At 39.7% G+C, this 18,669-nt stretch overlaps 1 protein-coding gene across 14 annotated transcripts in view; it reads right to left on the bottom strand.

The window, feature by feature from the left end:
- Positions 1 to 18,669, bottom strand: part of KIF1B (kinesin family member 1B) — an 85,006-nt gene that overhangs the window by 43,699 nt on the left and 22,638 nt on the right. For 7 of the 14 annotated variants that reach the window (XM_069874650.1, XM_069874652.1, XM_069874655.1 and 4 more), the window contains exons 5-22: positions 18,585 to 18,650; positions 17,019 to 17,197; positions 16,639 to 16,750; positions 16,427 to 16,504; positions 16,117 to 16,182; positions 15,341 to 15,358; positions 14,318 to 14,393; positions 13,949 to 14,027; positions 13,488 to 13,630; positions 12,308 to 12,349; positions 9,679 to 9,890; positions 7,955 to 8,034; positions 6,524 to 6,599; positions 4,047 to 4,126; positions 3,587 to 3,693; positions 3,037 to 3,120; positions 1,406 to 1,586; positions 925 to 997 (exon numbers count right to left, since the gene is read on the bottom strand). In XM_069874650.1, the coding sequence (XP_069730751.1) occupies positions 925 to 997; positions 1,406 to 1,586; positions 3,037 to 3,120; positions 3,587 to 3,693; positions 4,047 to 4,126; positions 6,524 to 6,599; positions 7,955 to 8,034; positions 9,679 to 9,890; positions 12,308 to 12,349; positions 13,488 to 13,630; positions 13,949 to 14,027; positions 14,318 to 14,393; positions 15,341 to 15,358; positions 16,117 to 16,182; positions 16,427 to 16,504; positions 16,639 to 16,750; positions 17,019 to 17,197; positions 18,585 to 18,650 (1,752 nt within the window). The remainder of the gene's footprint in view (positions 1 to 924; positions 998 to 1,405; positions 1,587 to 3,036; positions 3,121 to 3,586; positions 3,694 to 4,046; positions 4,127 to 6,523; positions 6,600 to 7,954; positions 8,035 to 9,678; positions 9,891 to 12,307; positions 12,350 to 13,487; positions 13,631 to 13,948; positions 14,028 to 14,317; positions 14,394 to 15,340; positions 15,359 to 16,116; positions 16,183 to 16,426; positions 16,505 to 16,638; positions 16,751 to 17,018; positions 17,198 to 18,584; positions 18,651 to 18,669) is intronic. The other 7 variants (XM_069874653.1, XM_069874659.1, XM_069874654.1 and 4 more) reach the window with 4 other exon arrangements.

The following is an 18,669-nucleotide window of genomic DNA, read 5'->3' as shown; positions in this document are numbered from 1 at the left end:
GTTTAAAACTCAGCATGCATTTAACCCACAGCTTTCAGTGGTCTCAAACTCGAATCATGATTCCAAAATTCTTATTAGAATATAGGCACAACTACATTTGTATTCTGGCTAATAGACAACCCAATGTAGTTCAAGAAGCACCAGGAGGCTCAGGTTTATTAATGAAATAGATTTCACTTCTGGGCCTGGTCTTGTTCTTAAAATTCACAAGGAGCTTGAAGATGCATTTGTGTTTGTAATGCACGTCAGAAGATACCTGTAAGACTGCAGTCTTCCTATATCAAAGCTAATTTACCAGAATTCCTATTTAAGAAATAGGCAGGATGGTGGGATTCCATTGTTCTGAATGAGTTAACATTCCCTTGGCACGCTCCTCCCTAGTCATAACCCCATCATCAGCATGTGTGCCATTAAGAACCTTACAAGGAACTCCATGCAGGGGGAGGGAGAAGGGTTAAAACATGCACAATGCAGCAACATTTTCAGACATCATCCAAAAAAAATAAACCTAGCGTATCAATGTTCTAGGAATCGCTTTGGCAGCACAAAATTAGTATGTTCTGGTGATCCAAGACAAAAATAAAGGCAGAAATTCCAAAAAGTAGCTGTTTTAGACGACTGACAAGGAACTAAAAAAAAACACAGAGCATAGAAATGCTCCTCTTTCAGGTTAAATTGCAAGAAATCTAACCTGTCCCAACAAGAACTGATTAAAGCCACTTCATTGGCAATTATAATCTCTGAATTAACATGAAGGAGCTCACCTACACTAACAACAATTCACTGTAGACACAAAGTATTTGAAAGCAAAGGGAGAACTGCATTGTGCAGACAACCCAAGCAGGTTTCCTAAACTTTCAGATAAGCAAGGACAGGAATTACTGTTTGCCAAAGGTACAGTTAATCGGAAGTAAGGACACATACCAGCCTTTGCTGCTCCAGCAAGAGATCAGCTTCCTCCTTCTCCTTCTTATATAAAATCTCCATTTCTTGCAACCTGAAGATGAACAGAAGAACAGAAGTAGCCAAAGAGGTCATTATTTTCATGTTGGTGCTACTTTACACACACAGCCCAGAGAATCAGTGACAAAAAGTTACTGCACTTAAAAGGAACTGTTATTTGTCTATTATAGTACGACAGAACTGAAACTTCCTATAGGTTACAGCTCTGACCTTCCCCAAAAGGTCTATAGGGTTAACGGCAGGTGCTTATCTGTGATTTTTAAAGGAGCAGGGGCACTGAAACACTTAAGTAAAATAACCAGGAAGCTCTCTGAACCTTCACAATAGGTAGCAGAGATGCTACGTGGCAGAATCTAGTTTCAGGTTTTGCACAGACACCAGCCAAACAACCTACAGTTGACTCCTCCTCATTTCAGGCAGAAACACTGAGTTGCTCTGTTACCTTTTCTCCATCTCCTGCTTCATGTCAATGCCCTGCTTCTCCAGAAGCTCCCTCTGAGCAAAGGTCCAGTCAACCGGCTCAGAAGGAGTCTCAGCCGATGGTGTTTTCTCTCTTTCTGCTCGTGCTTGCTCAGGATGGTTGAACCTGAAGACATGATTTTTACCCATGATGATACGATTTCCTAAAAAGAATACAGAAGTTGACTTTTTCAGGTGACGATTCCAATGCCATTGAAAAAACATCACCGAATGCTTCATCCCATTGGGTGACAGCATAAGACAAGATTGTCCTATAAGGATTTCTGTATACATTCAAGTTATCTAGGTGGCAAGGAAAAAAAAGGAATGCCTGGTTCGTACAGAAACAGTGTTCACACACAGTGCTTATTTGTCTTTTAAATGTGGTTTACATACATTGATTTTATTGAAGTCCTAAGTGGTGAGTTTTATGGAAGTATTTTACAGCTTCTTCTACACTAATGTGAACAGTATTAGATTTCTTCAGACCTTTCAAGTCTTTTGGCTAAATCCTAGATATATCAGATGCCCAAAAAGTCTGAGGCATATACTTGATGAAAGACAGTAAAACGTCCCTGCTCTTCTGAAGAACATATCAATGCAGTTAAAACTTAAAAGGCTTTCTACTAAATAGACCTCCAAAGCAACCAAAATCGTCTTTATTGATATATTACTAAAATACAGGCTCCTAAAGATGTCAGAGATCATGCCTATAATCTTCTAGTAACTCAATTACCTTGATGCAGAAAAAAAAAGTACCTACTTCTTTTTAAAGGAAAGTAATTACGAGATAATAAAGTCATGGTTTTCAATATCACACAGAATCACAGAATCACAGAATAACCAGGTTGGAAGAGACCCACCAGATCATCGAGTCCAACCGTTCCAATATGACCCATATGAAGGCACAGAACAGCAAAAACTGTTCTTGCTTCATTGTCCAGACTTAAGCTGGACAGTACACCATGAAAATACTCATTTATAACTTGATGCATGTAATTCTGAGGTGAGTTGGGAGGAGGTTTTTTTGGGGTTTTTTGTTTGTTCATTTTATCAACAGAAAAATGGGGGAGGGACACAGAAAATATCTTAAATTGAAAGATATAGGCTAAACCCCATAATTTACAGGAGTTATTCCTCTCTAATTCTGCCCCCACATGCCTTTCTAAAGGAATGTAGAGGACTGAGTGGGAAATCAAATGAGAGCAAAGAGAAGCTCTGTTGCTCCAGAGAGGGTCATATCTCAGCTTTGCCAGGAAACTGGGAATTTTCCATCAGCAACTGGCAGTCTGTCTGCTGTGTCTCACTGAGACTGCCAAGGGCAATCGGCTTGGGCAAGAATGTATTTGAATAATATCAGGGTAAAGAGAAGGACAAGCAGGATGCTGCGTGGCAGTGAATATTTAAGTGCACTTAGTGCAGCAAGCGATGGAAGAAAAAAAACTGCCGCCAAGAGAAGAATAGTACCAACTTCTGTTTAAAAGCTACACCCTAGAAAGATAACACCGCTGCTGTTTAACAGCACCGAGCATTCTCTGCATGTGATGCAGATGTCTTGTACGGACAATTTTTAGATGGAGAGTCCACAAAAATATCCACTCTAATGGTTCTTACCTGAGCGCAACTGCACAGGCTGTACAACCCTCTTGCCATTGACATAGGTTTCTGATCGCTCACAAGGTTCCAGAGTAACAATAACTATGGAGAAAACATTGATGAATGAAATTTCAGAGAGCACTGTCTAGAAACAGCAGTGTGCAAATCCTAGAGGCCTCTAATTTTCTGCTTATCTTCCTACTAACATTAAAAAGATACAAGCGAACCACTCCTTGCTACCCTGCTGGTTAAAAAAGAGAAATAAAGCACCACAAGAAAATCCATACTACTGACTTCTCCATACTGCAGTTGGAAACTGTTGGGTTTTCTGCTTCAATTTTCGTGTTTGTAGTTTACCAACATTAGAACTTAACTCTTAAACTGACTGCAGCCTGCAATTTGAAGCTATTATCACTTAAATTTTATTTTCTCCTGCTAAGACTCAAGAAAACAGTGAGTGAAAGCCCGTGGTTTTCTTGCGGTAAGAGAAACTTGTCAATACTCGTATTCCCTGACCAACTACCGAGCAAGGAGTGAAAGACTCAACACTCTGCTAGAAGGAGTTTACCTTCACCGTTGTTGTTCCTCTCACTTCGAAAGATACAGTGTTCTTCTTTGATGTGAGCTCCACTCAATACAATGTCTTGCCTCCGCTCAGCATCAGCTTGGCCAACCCTGGGTCCAACAAAGACCAAATCAGACTTTCTACAACTCCGTGTAGGACAACAAATCCCATAAATGTCCAGGAAAAAGTCTAAACTATTAAGACTATCCTCCAAGTTTAAAGGTTTGAGCTAGTGCTCAGCCCTCGTAAAGAGAACTTGTCAAATTTATTATGAACTGGACAATAACAGCTTGACAAAACAAAAGAGAAGTTTTTGCTCTCTTTTTTCTACCTATAGCAATCTTATACTTCATTTGTACTCTCAAGTCAAACAGCTGAAGAATAATTATTATTTACAGCATCTCCAGCATGGGGGTTTAAACAAAGAAACAAGACTACAGAGTGTATTAGAACCAAGCCTCACCTAGTAATGCCATCTTTGATGTAGTAAAGCAGACATTCAGACATGAGTGGATCTTCATTAAGATTTACAAGATGAGGAGTCTGAAAGGGAAACAAAAAAAGGAAATTTAATTAAGAACTGAGGACTTGCTTTCAGGTTTCTTCCCACAGATGCAGAGGATGTGTATTAGTCCAGCACTTTCCATTTGTATATTGAGGTTATTCCATAATGCGTTTTTTCAAATATAACCTCTTGCAGTACTGAAGAGCATCAGAAAGTAACACCAGAAATACAGCTCAGATTGCTTAGTTGTCTGAAATACCAATCAATAGGGGGGAGAAAGGCTTCAGCTGGGAAAGGAAAAAAAAAAAGAACTCCTTGTACAGTCGTTGTAAACTTTGATGAAGGAAATCCAGCAGCAGAAAAGGTTGCTTCAGGGAAGTATTGAAGCCAATGAGGAATCAACTTGGGTGTTTCTTGGGTAACACAGGTCAGGTGTTCATTCCGCAAAGTTTGTTAACATAAAAAAAAAAAAATCTCAATACTACTAACATTCTCACAAACAGCTAAAGAACTCTTCATCTAAAGTTCTTCTAAATTTAAATCCACTACAGTTACTAAACCAACCTTCTTTGGTGAAAAAACCCCATTGGAATCAGCAAACAAATCACAAGGCCTTGGTGTGAAAATCTAGCCAGTGAGATAGCAGTAAGCACAAGCACAAAAGAAAAGGCAAAAATCGTTAAACAGAATTAGAGACGAAAAATGATAAAAGATAAATAAAGCTGTTCATAAACCACTTGGCCCTTTGTTACCTTCAAAGAGAATAAATTTAGCAAAAGGAAATAAATTTGGCTAAGATTCCTTGGCAACTTGCTGCAATCAACTTACTCTAGTTGCAAAATGTTTTCTTAAGAGAGATGCTGACAGCACTCAGCTCAAAACCTACTAGATGGAATAAATCCAACGGTCAATTGCCCAGTGTTAGAGTTAACTATGTAAGATATAAAGCTCAACAACTTGAAAAACGATGCTAGCAAAACCGACTGTTTGCTCATTCCTAGCTCTATCATTCATCCCCAGGAAGCTACATCTGTGACTTCCTCCTGGACAGCATTCCTCAAGCAAGAGCCGAAGGATTTTCCCTGCTCCCATCTTCAACAACACCACAAGCAGTTAAATTTCCACAATCCATTCAAGAAGTTTCTTGCCTCGAAGGCACAACTGGTAAACAGAGCAATGATTGTATAATGTGATACCTTTAAAGTGGGCAAAATTTACCTTACAAGGTTCAGTTTACACCTCAGCTGGTAAAAAACAGTGCTCTCCTAGTAGAATTAATCAGATTTATACCTCATAAGCATAAAGTCTTTATAAAAAACACTTCAAATTTGCTATCTACATCTTCCAAATTTTCACTACAGCAGCCAGAGTTACTACAAGGAGAACTAATGAAATGGAAGGGCAAGGATAGCAAGGAACAGGAGCAGACAGGACTAGGTCAGGAGTTTTACTTTCCTAATCAATCCTAGATGGGTAAAAATAAACACTATCTATTACTAAAGCAACTACTTAATCCAGATGGCTTTCATACACAGACCTGATCAGCTGAAAATGCACCAAAAGAGTCATCAAAAAGAGCTGAGGGTCTCTGAGGGAAAATCTAAAAGGAGATGAGGATCCATAACATAAGAGAAAGAAATGTAAAGAACACTGAACAAATTAGCTCCTTCACAAACCTTAGGTGCTTCAGGAGCAGATAACAACTGAAAACCAGATTTGTACCTGCTTCAAACCATTTTAACCAATTGTGCTGTCCTGTGTTTCTGCACGGTACCTCTGGGTAGGTTCTCCTTAAACCTTAGGTCAATAAATAAGATCTTTCCCTTGCGCTTTTTCAATGATTCCCCTTTGAAAGCATAGATCGCTTTGCTAACTTGATCATTTCACATTTATGGCATTGATTTATGCCCTTTTTCTGCAGTTATGCTTCTTTCAAATTTCAGAAAATAAAAGTATTGACATGTACTGAAAGAAATACTCCCCTGCATCCCTGTGTTCAGTTGTAGATCATACTACAGTCATTTTCTAACAAGAAACTGGATTAACAAACAAATTCAAGGAAGAGCACCTAAGCAAGACTTCAAACTTTTCTAGGTATCTCAACATGCAGAGGTCACACACAGCTGCTGCAGAAAATGAAAATAACAACCCAAGACGCAGTGTTTTCTGAGCTGCTACCAAATCAACAGATATGCAAGGAGCTGCAAAAACTTCTCCTTGCAGCACAGATTATGAGCAAAATAATCCACGTAGAGTGTTTTGACAAATTCTAATGCTAAAACTATTTCCAAAAGATACTGCAAAAGTAACTTAGTCCTAAGGGTCCAAACCTCCCATGTTCTGCTGCAGCTGACAAGAATACAAGCCCTTGTACGCATAGCAGCCCCCTCACCACCTTCAGCCTCCTGGAGACATGATGTTATTGATTTTCCTACCTTTTTAGGTGAGAAGACTCCCAGTGTTCCTCCATCTTCCCGAATAGCAACTCCCATTTCTGCCAGCAATGCCTCCCTGAGAGAGAAAAGCAAGATGTTTACCATATTTTAGGCTGCTTAGACAAAACAGAGCCTAACAAAAGCCTGAAAAACATTAGACTTTGATCCAGCCTGCCCACTGATCACACAGCCAGAACTGTCAGCACTTCATAACAAAATAATACAAGTTTCTAAGCTTTATTCCTAGAGTTTACAGTGGTGCAGAATGCAAATAGCAAAAAGTTTAGAGACTGAACAGCATTTTAGTGCAATAAAGTATTCTAAGTACATTTTAGGACATTACGTTTACTGCTTTTTAAGGAAGGTTGAAGTCTGCTCTAAAATTTAAATACTTAAATTTAGGTAAAAGGAGCTACAACTATTCATTAATATGCAAAGACTTAACTGGCTCATCCTGATACAATATAGGAAGGACTCTCTTGTTCTTAAGACATAAAAAGGATTGTATTGGGTGAAACTGTTCATGTAAGAGTATTCTTGGCTTTGACAAAGCCCAAAACGGTGACCAGCTTAGCATAGCACACACTGATATTTTCCTCAAAATATTCTCATAGTCTACCGATTTCTTCCTAAAAAATCTCCAGAATTAATGGTGGCACTTCTCTCAAACAGCCCCACAGTGGTTTTGTCGTTGTTTTTTTTGAGGTTTTCTCATTTTTTTTATTCAACTCCTAGCAAGATCACCATCACACAGTAAAGAGTTTCATAGCTTACCTATGTCTTGTCAGAATTCTCTAGCTGTTTCAAAGCACTTGTTAGCTATCAGTGAATAATCAACCTCGATCCACTTTCTTTGTGCACTTATCACAATTTTATGGACTGTTCAGTCACATTGTTTCCAGGCAAAGGTGTTCCCTTTACAAATTTTGTAAGCTTTTAATATCCTAAAAAGTAATGCCGTGTCTGGATGTAACACTCTCTGATAACCATTAAGCATCTGTCTCGTTGCTCTAAGACACAATTCCAACCACAGCTGGAAGCTGGAGCTGTTTTGTGATTTTAGATACTTCAGTACTAAAAACTTAGTCTTTTCTGTTTAACTTTATGACTAGAATTTCTGGAATGTAAGAGAATGGTGGAAAGGGGAAGAAAGAGACCAGGACTCCGTGTAGCTTCACAACAGAAGCCAACATAGCAGCTGAGGTCGTTACCTGAATTACAACGCTGAACACTTTATCTGCAGGGAACAGAGGAAAGAATGTGGCTTTCTCTCAGCACTGCCCCTGCTGTTATAAATAACACAAAGGTCAGCAGAACTATCACGAAGCACTATTCTACTGTTCCAGGGCTTTTGAACAGAGCAACGTTCTCCATTTTCCACACTTCACTTTCCAGAGACCACTGACATCTACAGCACTCCTCATTCCTGACCTTTCCATCCTGATGGCCTCTGTTTTCCTCAGCTTCTCTTCCCACGTTTCATTCAGCTCTGCAATGATCTTCTCAGATTCCTGTGTGAAAATCCCAGAAGCTGTTATACAATTCTTCTCAAAGTTCCTAACATAACAAACAAAGCAATTAAAAGTTTGTGCTCAATTCTAGACCTCTAATTTATTTTGGATATAAAAACTACTCTTAGGACTTCAAAATTCTAAAGTTGCCTTCCTTAATTTTTGAAAGGGTAAATAGCCTTGAAGGGAATCTGAGAAGAAAAGGCAAGTTTGTATCTGACCACAATCAGACTTTAATTTGAACCACCTGATTTTTTTTCCATTTTTTTCCTTTTTTGTTTTTTTTTTTTTTTAAAAATCTGATTTACAGACATCATTCGGTAATTGAATGCCAAGAAATTGCTGAGACCACAATGTTATTACCATGGCAACAGTGGGTTTCTAATAGGAAAGGGATATGCAGCGTGTGGTTCAGCCTGTTCCAATCCCTGTGGCAGTGTCTCATGGACAAGACATGAGAAGGAAGCACAGATTTAACGCAGCCAGCTCTCCCCACTCATCCACCCATGGACATTGGGGGGCTTTCATAAAAATTAAGAAATACTTCAGTGTAATGCACTTCTGATGCGGTTCAATTCTATGCAGAATCGGGACAAGGCGGCTATTGTCTGGATAAAGCATGCTATTCTGTGTGCTTCACATTTTAATCTGTGGGGGCTGGGCAAATACAACAGTGGCAGGATTATTCTTCCTCCTTTTTTCAACTTTGGGGAAATTTGGTTTTCTGAAAGCCGAGTGCACTTGCCAGTCAGACTTTTTCCACTGACCGGGCCTCCAGAAGTCTACACTTGGGATCAAATTTGCCATAATCACCACGGTATAAAAGGGCTTGCAAACAAGAAGCAAGATTTTCATTTATAATACAGCTGTAGCTCCAGGCTACAAGTAAACCTAAACAACCCTAACAGGAAAGGCTACGCATGAACCCAGTTTCATGCTCACCACAGTGAAGTGCTCTTTTTAGGGCATACATGGATTTTTAGACCACTTCCTACAGGAACAAGGGCATAGTGGATATATTCTTCTCTTGTGAGACCTCATCTGGAGGATTGTGCCCAGGTCTGGAAGCCTCAACATAAGAAGGAGATGGAGCTGTTGGAACGGGTCCAGAGGAGGCTACAAGGATGATCCAAGGGCTGAAGCACCTCCCATACGAGGACAGGCTGAAAGAGTCGGGGTTGTTCAGCCTGGAGAAGAGAAGGCTCCAAAGAGACCTTATAGTGACCTTCCAGTACCTGAAGGGGCTCTAGAAAATCTGGGGAGGGACCGTTCACAACGGCTTGTGGTCATAGGACTGGGGGCAATGGGTATAAATTGGAGAGGGGCAGATTTAGACTGGACATAAGGAAGAATTTCTTCACTGTGAGAGTGCTGAGGCCCTGGCACAGGTTGCCCAGAGCAGTGGTGGCTGCCCCATCCCTGGGGGTGTTCAAGGCCAGGCTGGATGGGGCTTGGAGCCCGTGATCCAGTGGGAGGTGTCCCTGCCCATGGCAGGGGGCTTGGAACTGGGTGATCTTTAAGGTCCCTTCCAACCCAAACTATTCTATGATTCTGTTTGCTGAAGGAAACTTCTCCTGGGTTCACTGCTATTTAGCCTTGGAAAAGGCCAAAACAACAGGGTCCCTAATTCACAGCAACACCTACCTTCAAACGTTCAATCGCCTCTTCTCCTCCAGGTGTTGACATGATCCTTTCCTGTATACTGGACACAGATGTTATGCCCACCTGACTACTGAGAGAGCAGGAGGATGGAGATGCAGTGAGGGACCCCATGGAGGCTGTGGAAAAATTGCCAGGACGTTGATTCTCGGAGGCTAGCAAGTATCTATGTTTATTGTTCTGAAAATCTTTCAAATCTGGGAGAGAGACACACAGACAGAGGGAAGGCAGGAAGGTGGGAGAAAGGAAAATAGGAAGAGGGAAGGAACAGGAAGGAGGAAAGGAAGGAAATACCAGTGTAAGAGGAAAGCATTTAAGCAGCAACAAGACAAGTTTGTAATTTTTAGATGGCAGTTCTAAAAAAATCTGCTAATATTAGTATCCACAACAAAGATAACTCAGTTCAAACCCTGAGAATTATTAGTAAGGACTGCATCATAAACCACTCTGAACAAAAAAGCTTGAAAAAATAAATCAAACACTTGCCAAAAAACAAACCATTCTATTTCCTAACTGAACGCTAATCTGAGCGCCATGGAGCTGAGAGCAGGAGCAAAATCAGTTCCTGAGACTAGCAACATTTTGGACTGCAGCCTGAATAGACATCAGCCCCTCAAACTCAGACAAACATTCTCTTCCAGACTCTTTTAATCTAAAATGATGATTAAGTAAATCTTTATCACAGCAGCAGTTCTGCTGCTGAACCCAGATCACAAGGACAAAGAACTATCCCTCCTTAAAATCTCACAGGAGACTGAATAAATAAATCACCTGTCAGTCCACAACACGGAGAACACAAGCTCACAATAACATCACTGTGTTTCCTCTTGACCCTCCTTATCAGAAAAACAGCAATCTAAGACACCCGATCAGTGAAATGTCTGATAAGGCTCTCATGCTTCAGAAGGTGCTTTAAAGCTTTTTGGTCTTACTTTACATGATGAAGGCTTTAAAAACCCTAAATGTAATAAGGCAGCTTGTGTAACCTGAAAACTTGGGAGGCCTGAAAATTCCTTCTCCAAAGATAGAAAACAAGGAAAAAGTACGTGAATGAGTTAAGAACGAATATCCAAAGACAAATTATTTTAATCTAACTAATTTTAATCTACCTTAGCTTCTCAGATATGTCTGTAAACAGATATTCCTCAGATATGTCTGTAAACCATAGCCTCGGAATAATCACAGGCCAAAAAAGCAAATCTTTTAACATGGAAACATCAAACAACTTAATAGCTCAGTTTTAATAATTTTGATAGCTTCTGTTTCAAAAACAAATTCTTTATAATAAGTATCCTTAGGAAAGAAACAGGCCAAATCAGACCTTGCAAGTGATAAACAAGGGCTTTACGCTTACAAAAATGAAATGCTCACCCAGACATTGCATAAAATTCCACGTCCTCCTACACCTCCTCAGCTCCTAGCCTGAACAATTCTGCTATTGTTAGCCTTATGCCCTAGTTCTCTCCACATCAACCTGCTGTTTCAGCCTCACAAAACTGATCAAGTCAGTTTGCAAACCACCATCTGCAAGTGCAGGAAGCAGGAGTGGAAATTCAACAGGAGAAAAGCAGGTTAAGGGAAGGGAATGCTGCCAGGATGAGGAAAGCAGGCACAATAGAGCAGGGAGGATGAAGTCTCAAAAGGCCAATAGTCGCATGCACTCCTGAAGACAAAGGAAGAGGCACTTGCAGTAGCTTTCACAGTTGCTGTGACCACAGAGAACCAAAACCCTCAACATCATGCACGCTTCTCCTGGAGGCCGCAGCTTTCACACAGATGACATACGCACACGCTGGAAGCAGCATCAGAACGTAAGAAAAGGCCAGGATGAGTCTTTACACCACCAGTAGCTTTAATTTTAGGAAATTTCAGACAGATATCTTTCAGTAGGTGTTGTTTGAGTGAGGGTGAAGACTGATGGAAAGAGTTTATGAAGTCCACCAAGCCAGAATTTACATATAATACATTTCTCTTGCCATGGACTACGCTTATTTCCCTTTCATAGAAGCAAACAGTAAAACAGAGATAAAAAGCTATTTGCTGGTTTTAACCCTATTAAGTTATTCACCTGCAATCAAGTATTTGAGCTCAAACAGTATAAGATGGCCACCTAATTTTTTTGTACATAAAGAGACTATAAGACATAAATAGATCTTAGTCTCCAGGAGGAATTAATAACATTTCATCTGAGTTAATCAATTGACACACTTGAAACAAATAATTCTAGGGGGGAAAGAGATGTTAAAAGGCCAGGAAGCTAGGTGAGCAGAAGCTGTTTCACCTGAGTAACTAGAGAAAACTAAGAAAAAGGTTTTCTAGTTTGAATCTAAACTGTTGGCTCTCATGAAAACAGACTAAAAGAATCACCACTCTCCCTTCTATATTCTGCTAGAAAGAAAGCAATGAACATATGTTGCATTTTAAACTTGGTGCTTCTTTTTGACTGTTGACTCAATCTAAGAAATGCTGGTTAAGCTGCTTTCCGCAAAACTTGCATTGCTTTCCAGAAGGAGTGTTCTGTCTGGGATTTCCCTGTGAGAAATGCTGGCATGCAAAGCTCAGTTAAAGCTGACCCAGAGAAAGCAGGTTAAAAAGAGAACCACACAATACACACATTTGCCTCCACTTCCAGAGTATTCATCTCCCATTGGATCAACTGAAAGGAAGCAGGAGGGAAAATACAAGAAGGATCAAAATTGAAGGTTTGCCAGTGACACAGGAAGGGAAGAGAATGCTACTTGATGTTTAAAGAAACAAAACACAATTGTCATTAACACAATTTTGATTTAGAATCAAAAACCACAAACTGTACCAAGCATGAAAACACCTGCATTACATTGTCTTCTGGCCTCATACTCTTGAAAACAAGCTAACAAAAAGGTAAATATATGTTACACATCTTGAAGCAGTCTGCAAGTCAGGACTCCTGCTTCACAGGCAAATAATCCCTGACAAATGAGGAACTGGTGAAGCGTTCACATTTTTTTTTTGAAGTCAGAGAATCTTTTAAAATCAGTGGAATACATTCTGTGTTTTTACTGGATATTTCTTCACCGGGAATTAAATCACTGCTCATATTATAGAAGAACGCAGCAGTTAAAATTCTAGTTTATTTGCCTTGCTTGGAATGAGGACAAGGAAATATTTCAAGCATAAGTGTGCTCTGGTGCTTTAAGAGGCTGCTGGCAAAACATTTCAGTACAACACTGCTCTGCCAACATAAGTCAAAATCTCGCCCCAAAAGAATTCATTATTTATTCACAAGCAGCAGTTTCATAGCAAGTTATTTTGAGATGACAAGTGGTTTGTCACTCAGGATATTGTCTAATAGGAATTAGCCACTGTTTTCATTTCTGACCAAGGACAGCACTCAAGCCAGGTATCAATTAATAGCCTTAACCCTTAAGGAGCAAGAAAAGTTGTTTTCTTTCTCAGTACAAAATTAAGTTTCTGCATCTCAACTATCCTCCTTTTATTGGCAGCCAGACAAAAAGCCCTCCATAACTCACCAGCGCAACTCCAGAATGTCTAACTTCTACCACACAAAATGAGTTTCCTATTACAATGTTGATGTTTCTCCTTAGGAGCTGGAAGTGGCCTGTCCACTCTACAGACAAGCCTGGGATGGGTTATTTTCAGACAGTAGAGGCTATCATTTCCAAAAACATGTTCAAAATTTAATATCAGCACCTACATTTAACATGTTTCAAACCCCTTTTTCTCACAGGCCCAGCACTCCCTCCTCCATAAGTCAGACCACCCTCAAGATAATAAGGTTTATTCAATCCACTTACTGTCAATAATATCTCCCAGCCCTTGGGCACGCAGGAGATCCTTGAGCCTCGTCACCTCCTCCTTCAGCTCACGCACCAACTTGGCATTGGGATCTTCGTTGATAACAGCATTGCATTTAATCTGTTTTGCACGATCAGCATATCTGGAAACAGACCAAAACAAAAAAAAACCTTATAATGAACATAAGAACTTATCTGCAGCACAAGAATGCAGCAACGTAGGAGACATTCAGCTTACAGCTGTGCCTAAGAAGAGAACCGTAGACTACAACCAGGTAACAAATCCCTATGTCCCTATTCACATACAATAGATGGGGTTTCTTTTTTCATGGTAATTGAGTTCATGGAGTCTCCTTCCCCACAGATTTTCTTTAAGTATAATAACCTAAGGGATTGAAGGATAGAATGTGTCTACTGGAGATAACAGCTATCCATACCCATCTCAAATAAAAAGAAAGTACCTTAAAGTGCTCAAAGTTTCATCGTAGTTTATGTCTGCTGGACTCAAAGCAGCAACCATGGCAGTTCTGGAGTTACCACCTACAACAAATAGGAAAGATTTTAGATGAAACTACAGCACAATCTAGGCACGAAGTACCTACTAGATACCTGTATTTACAATAAATTACAAGATTCAATAAGGGGCATGGAAAAAATCACAACAGAGAGACTGTACCTTGAACAAAGGGTGAAACTAAACAACTCAGATCTGACTCCTAAAAAATGCTTAACCTCACAGTCGATACAAATTAAAAGTTAAGCGAGTTAAAAGCAGCCAGAAAATTTAGTGAGAATTTCTTTCCACACTAGCACAAGCAAATGGGCCATACCTAGATTTTCTCGAAGAAGCCACGTTAGTACAGAATCCCTGTAGGGTATAAAGTCTGTCTTCTTCTTTTTTTTAGTCTACAAAGAAAGAACACAATGCTGAAAAACAGACATTGAATAGAAAATTCATGCTTAAGACAAAAATCATAACATAGGTATTAAAAGAACCACGACAGCATACACACATGCTATCTAAACACCAGGGTGGCTCAACCCAAGTTGTATAAGTCATTGCTGAGTTTGATAGCTGATAACACAATGTATTTAGACATCTAAAAAGAAGATAAGCAGTCCAGAGAATTCCCTTGAAGCATGACCTTGGGAAAGGTTTTTCCATGGATGAAGAATACCTTCCTGACACAAATTCTGTGTTCTTACAGCGTTCTGAGAGAATTTAAGCATAAACCTTACTCGTTCAGGGGAAGATTCAATTTTCCTTTGCTAGAAAAGCTACAGCTTTTTAGAGCAGTCAGAAGTTTACTGCAGGAGATTTCACAGCTACAGAGATACAGGTGCACGTGTGAAAGGACAACTACCAATCTTCCCCTGTTTCTGCAAACAGTTACTAGGAAACTTGAGGACAGAAAAGATGAAAGTACTTGGACACTGAAACTAAAAATATGGGTAAAGAGGAGATGGTTTTAGGGGGATTTTGTGTATTTTTATTTTAAAAAAGACAACTTTATAGAGTGCTCAAGCCACGGCACAAAGCCACAAGACGGGTGTCCAAGATTCTACGTACTTTGTCCAGAAATCTGTAGTGACAACTGTAGAGATTCCACGTAAGAGAAGAGAGCCTAAATATACCCTTAAATGCATACATTTCAGTAATGTATCCCCAACCTTAGAACATTTTTAAATTTCAGTGCCAATAACTCTCAGGTTTCATGGCTATAATGCATAATCACAGGAATTTCTCAAAGATCTGACATAAAGATCCTTGCTCCTCAATTCCAACGTGAAGAGAATAAAATCTTTCACTCGGGCTAAAATAATAACATCCACTACCACCAAGCCCACCATACCTTGTTGGTGCAGTTATCCTAAGTTGAAAGCAATAAAGAAAGAGGAAGAAGACACAAGATGAGCTTCTAAACAGAGCTTTGTATAAAATCTCCATGTTAGCTTGAATAGCATTTTCTTTTCTCAAGAAGCCCAGTGAATGAGAGAAGTTGTCATTAAAAACATCTAAGAAGCACTGAAGTTTATTCAACCTGCACAAGGTGCTGAGAACTCATTCGTCAAAGGAACAGCAATAAATTTACTTGGGTTCGTTTAAATAGTAGTTTGGTCTAAAAGTAAAAGACAAAGTATTTTTCTAAGCCTACAGTGTTATGCTTGGATCAGTATCCGCTCACTCAACTCAACACATTACATCTTGCCAATACGAAAAAAGCAAGCAATAATCAAATTGTTACACTGGTATTTCTAAAATTTTTAAAAAAGCTGCAGTTCACGTTCTAAAATTATGCTTTCAAATAAAAACAAAGTAACTGCTCTGCAGAACTAAAAGCTTGCTATGTGAACATGTCTTCTACACAAACACAGGCTTCATTTGCAAGGCTTCTTCACAGCCAAATAAAACAACGCTTCAATCTATCGACAAAGTTTCTACCAGCCTGCATGACATTCCCAGAGTACTATCAACACTACCCATCTACCAAAATACACACAGCTAATTTGGCTGAGAACACAAGGACAGGAACAGTGATTGATTCCACTGCACTCCTTGGGTTTTTACTTTCTCAGTTTTACCAGCTACAGAAAGGTCATTGCAGTAAGTAAATGGAGTTGTACTTACCACTTCAGCCAATGCTGAAATAACTTTGCCCAGAGTTGTGAGAGACTTGTTGATATTTGCTCCTTCCTGAGAAAACAGAATCCAGTATTATACAGTAATTAAAATTGTTCAACCATGAACCTCCCTAGACTGAACAAGTTAAATGACACAGCCACAATCAATGAGTGGCAAAAAGAAAGAGTCTTCAGTTCTGCAACTATTTTTTCCATACTTATGATGGCAATTCTTTCTTTACTTTTCAAGCTAAGACTCAACATGATGCTTGTGAACCCACTTCCCTTCCTTTCCCCATACATCAATGACCCAATACCTTTAACCGTGTTCCTTTGGCACCAGTTGAATCGGCTCGCTCACTCCCAGCTAGATCCACAAGGCTAATCTTGCTGACCTGAAGAGAGAAAGCACGTCAGCAACAAGAATTATCTCTTGGTGAACTACAGCAAAAACAAAACTCTCAAAAATTCACTGTAGTGTGCTTAAAATTACAAAGTTTTCACAAGCAAATAGCTTGATGCTATATACCTTCTCAGTGCAAAGATCCGTTTCTGTGTCATGTTTCTTCTGAGTAAAGACAATTGTAAACACAGCATGAGAGCGGCTGCTGGTTTCATTCATGTTGGTAGCTGCCACGGTCCTAAAACAGGAACAGATAGAGACATCTTCAGAAAACAGCAGCCTCTCCCCTGCAAGCACAACTACCTGCAGAGCTGATGAGTTGTGGAGGAACGAGACCAACAGCTGTACAGCTGATGTCCTGCCCCGTAACCATGACCAAGCCACACCGAAAAGCACTAGTCTTTTGCATGTGCCAATGCATCACAGAAGGTATTTTAGATTTGCTGCTATACGCCATGCATCCCCACAACAGGGACACAAACGTATAAACCATTCTCATCACTAACCTGGCTTTGTTCCCAGCATCCATGAGGTCTGCGATGTCTGTGTAAGATGTGACTGCTAACTTGGACAAATCTTCCACATACGGTCCAAGCAGAGGATGTTCTCGCACTCGCAAATTCCCTTTGTTCTTCGGGTTCAACAAGTCTCTGACTCTCTCACAGTAAATCTCCATGTAACTCACCTGAAAAGAGGAATTTTCATGGACAATTTAGTGTTTCTTCCTCTGCAAGCGGCTGTGCAGCATTTCAGAGGCCACTGGTAGAAACTCCCCCAAGTCCACTACAGGAAGGCTGTAAGTGGGTGTCTTGGTTCACATAACAGCTTGAGACAATGGCAGAAGGAAAGAAGTCACTCGCCTCATGCATCAGAGCTCAAACATAAGCTGCAGGCCTTGCATCTATGTACAGATCTCTCAACCATTTAGAAAATATTGATCTTAATCAAAAATCATACATTTGAGCTCACAATCATTTTAAGCTTTAATGTGACACCGCAGCAAAACTATTTTCCTAGAGGCACATAGTAAAAGGAGTCTGACTACAAGGAGTCTCTCAGGAACCTCCAAAGCAAATTTAAGAAAGCAAAAAATCAATTTCTTTGTACACAGGCTTGATTCTAAGCTGTAGCCTTTTGATTCTGAGTTGTACCCATGTCTTGCTGTACAATTATTCAAATTATTATAATGTTAAACTGCACCCTTTGAAATCAATTAAAAGCTATAATTATTTTTAAATGCATTCTTTAATTTTTCTGTTTCTCATGGCACTAGGCTTAGCCCAGTCCAACAGGTACTTAGCAGCTCCAGTAGTCAAGATACTAAACATGAAGAGAGCAAGTTATTCCCTTCCATTCTGTGGAAAGATTACAGATGTAAGCAGCAGTTTTAGCAATAATCTGTCTTATAATGGAGACCCGAAAGAATGAACGCCTGACAAACAAGCAGAGAAGGGAGACAGCTAGACAGGAACTGGGGTGGAAACGTGCAAGTAGTGTATTGCAACACGAAATTAATTTTTCTCAGTTGCTATGTTTAAAGATGGAACATTTCCTTATATTTCTTTCTCTTACACACACAAATCTATGCTTCGAAAAATAATCAGATTCATAAACAAATGCGAAACAGAAAAAACCATCATGAAAATGTGGAAACGTTCTAATTCACAAATCCAAATCACGATGCTCCTACGGCATTCAAGCATTAAGACATCAAACGTTAATAAAACACAATTTAATGAAGCATTAGTATGGACAGATTCAAATCGTTTTCCAGCTCTGTAATTTAGCAGCAGTAATGACTGAAGTTCACATTTCTTAGAAATAATCACATCTGGTTTCTACTGGCTTTTTGGTCTTCCTTTCCTTCAAAGACTGCAACGTATTTGCATGCCAAGCCATTAAAACTCATTGCAGGGGTGGGAGGGGAAACATTAAGAGAAAGAAAACATTCTTTCTGCAAAGCATCTGCTTTTCCTTTACCAGCAACTTAATGCAGCATCAACAATGCAGCACCTAAAAGCTCGGTTTGATGTCCAGTACCCAGATCTTCTTTGATCTCTGGCTATACTCACCTCTACAGAATATGACATTTCTTCATTGCTGTTGTCGTTGATTTTCTCAAACAGCTCCTCACACAGCTGCAAAGAGATTATACCC

This window comes from Phaenicophaeus curvirostris, chromosome 22 (genome assembly GCF_032191515.1).
Source record: "Phaenicophaeus curvirostris isolate KB17595 chromosome 22, BPBGC_Pcur_1.0, whole genome shotgun sequence".
Lineage (NCBI taxonomy): Eukaryota > Metazoa > Chordata > Aves > Cuculiformes > Cuculidae > Phaenicophaeus > Phaenicophaeus curvirostris.
This window is presented reverse-complemented; position numbering and strand designations above follow the sequence as displayed.